At 43.6% G+C, this 2,355-nt stretch overlaps 1 protein-coding gene across 10 annotated transcripts in view; it reads right to left on the reverse strand.

Moving 5' to 3' along the window:
• Positions 1-2,355, reverse strand: part of dock9b (dedicator of cytokinesis 9b) — a 148,412-nt gene that overhangs the window by 48,905 nt on the left and 97,152 nt on the right. For all 10 annotated transcript variants that reach the window (XM_014022222.1, XM_014022227.1, XM_014022217.1 and 7 more), the window contains exons 26-29: positions 835-906; positions 608-754; positions 438-521; positions 237-348 (exon numbers count right to left, since the gene is read on the reverse strand). In XM_014022222.1, coding sequence (XP_013877676.1) covers positions 237-348; positions 438-521; positions 608-754; positions 835-906 — 415 coding nt within the window. The remainder of the gene's footprint in view (positions 1-236; positions 349-437; positions 522-607; positions 755-834; positions 907-2,355) is intronic.

A 2,355-nucleotide genomic window follows, 5' to 3' on the forward strand; every position in this document is an offset into this window, starting at 1 on the left:
ACAACATAGACAGACTGAATAAAACAGCAGTCCCATGCCTGTATATGGTGCTTATAGCGTGAGATAATTTGCAGCACTTGTCCCTAAGTCTAAACAAAAACACAAAATGTAGCTTAAGTAGAGAAAAATACAGCAAGTACATTTAAGTAAATTAAAAAACAATGTAGTGGAACTGAAGAAATATCAAGATATTTGTCTATTAAACATTTAAAGGTTCTGGTAAGTTCTGGTTTTACCCTGAAACCTCTGGATGCGACCTTTTCCAAAGGGCATGGGGAGGTTGAGAGGCACGTAGTGCTCGTGGCTGCAAACAACCCGCAGGAACTCAAACTTAAACTCAAACAGAGTCTGAGGAGAACGTAGGACAAAAAGCAGTTTATACACCTTACAATGAGTTACATTTCAAAGTTTTTATGTAAAACCTTTAAAAACGTCACCTTGGGGTCTCCAGGCACAAAGCAGTTCATGTAGTTGTTGATCTGCTTGAAGACAAAACCTCTGTCCATGAAGGTGAAGCATCGCTGAGTGGAAAAAAAAAACACATCAGTCACTAAACAGGAACAATCTGACTGATTGGATGCTCTGAGGAGCCTGAAGGAGTGCCGACCTTGATGAAAACTGCCAGGCTGTGGTTGGCGTTGCGAGAAGCGTCCAGGTTGTCTTTGTATTTCTGGGTGATGTGCGGCATCAGCATGTTGACCAGAGTCTCCACTGCGTGGTAGAAGGAYGCCGAAAAACGCTGGTTCCTCGACAGCTGGACACGCAGAGGAGCCAAAGAAAAGGGTTAGGTTCACAAAGAACAGCTTGAGAATAAGAAAAAAAAAAGATTTGTACCTTTACTTTCCCGCTCTCTATAAGATAATAAGCCATTGATTTCACCAGAGCTTCAAAGAAGTACCACGAGTGCTGCAACAAGAGAGAACATCTGTGAAGCAAAAACAGTCCTGGGATTGGTTTATAACTGTTGGAAGAGTAGCTGGCCACTCAAAAATTATGATAATTAAATAAAAATTGCGAGAAAATGTGCTAATTCTCTGCTGCGGCCGTTCTGAATTCTGAAAGCAAACTGCTGGCCATGCAGCCACATTTTTAATCACCTGCTTTCAAAACGTACAGTTTAGTGCTCTATTATTTATGAAAACTAAATGTAGAGCAGTTCCAGATGCTATGGGGTTCCTTTGTGTTTTAGTTTGTTTTTAGTCTCTTAATATTTTGTTTAGTTTTTGTGTGTTATTTTGTTGAATTTGTTGACTGTATTGCAGTGTGGTGGGCACAGGTCAGGGGTCGGATTTATAAAACTGGCGTACGCACAATATGAGCCCAGAAACTTGCGTACATCACTTTCTACGCCAAGGTTGTGATTTATAAAATCCAAACTTGATGTGAAAATGTGCGGTCCCTCAGCAGCTCTGACCCATGTGTACGCTCATTTTGGAGACATGAAACTGCGACACAGATGGTGAAGTGARGAATTAGAGCCACACTGTGTAATGATCACTGTCAGAGATTTAATTTACCTTCAGAATCAGACTTAGATTTTTATTCAGCTTTATCATCAGCTTTCTTAACAGTAATATTTATGCTTCTGCTGCTGAGCCACAAGGACCTTTGAAATAAAAAAAAATGTAAGGTTATGAATATAACCACGGTTCCTTGAAGGAATGGAACGAAGTACAACACACAGTTGTATATGGGACACGTGTGAAGCCACCTCCAATCACGTCTTTAGACCGGTCACGTGGTGACGTTGAACGTCGGGTGACAGGCTCCGCCTTCACCCTATAAGTTCGGAGTCACCAGCGTCGTTACTCAGTTCTATCGCCCTTCACCTAGCGATAGTCACCTCTAAACCTGAGCTCATATAGCTGCTGCTAGTTAGCTCAGCTTCTAAGGTTCTTAGAGGTGCTTAAAGGCTAGCTTTACTGGTGCTAACGGCGTTACCTGCTGGTTCGTGTGTCTGCCGCTTGACACTACTTAAGTGACCTTAATTTTCTGCTGAAAATCTGTTTTGCAGTTCACGATGAGCACAAAACCACCTTCGAAGAAGCCAAAGTATTTTGTTCGCCCCTGTCCTCAGGGGTGCGGCTTTAAGCTTCATGAGAAGGACCAGCATGAGGCCTGCCCGGCCTGCCTATGAATCATTCACGCTCAACGGGCGCTTGTGGAGCCCGAGTCCTGCCGGGCCTGTGCCGGACTTTTGCGTCCGACACTGGAGAGGAGAGTGAAATTCCTGGAGAAAATGCTGGGGGAAACTGCTGTTTTCCGACAAGACCCGTTGATTGTCTCTTTTATGTCCCTGATGGAGACTGGAGACCTGTCCAGGTATCTCTGGTGAACTGGAGACCTGTCCAGGTA

This window comes from Austrofundulus limnaeus, unplaced genomic scaffold, assembly GCF_001266775.1.
Source record: "Austrofundulus limnaeus strain Quisiro unplaced genomic scaffold, Austrofundulus_limnaeus-1.0 Scaffold320, whole genome shotgun sequence".
Classification (NCBI taxonomy): Eukaryota; Metazoa; Chordata; class Actinopteri; order Cyprinodontiformes; family Rivulidae; genus Austrofundulus; species Austrofundulus limnaeus.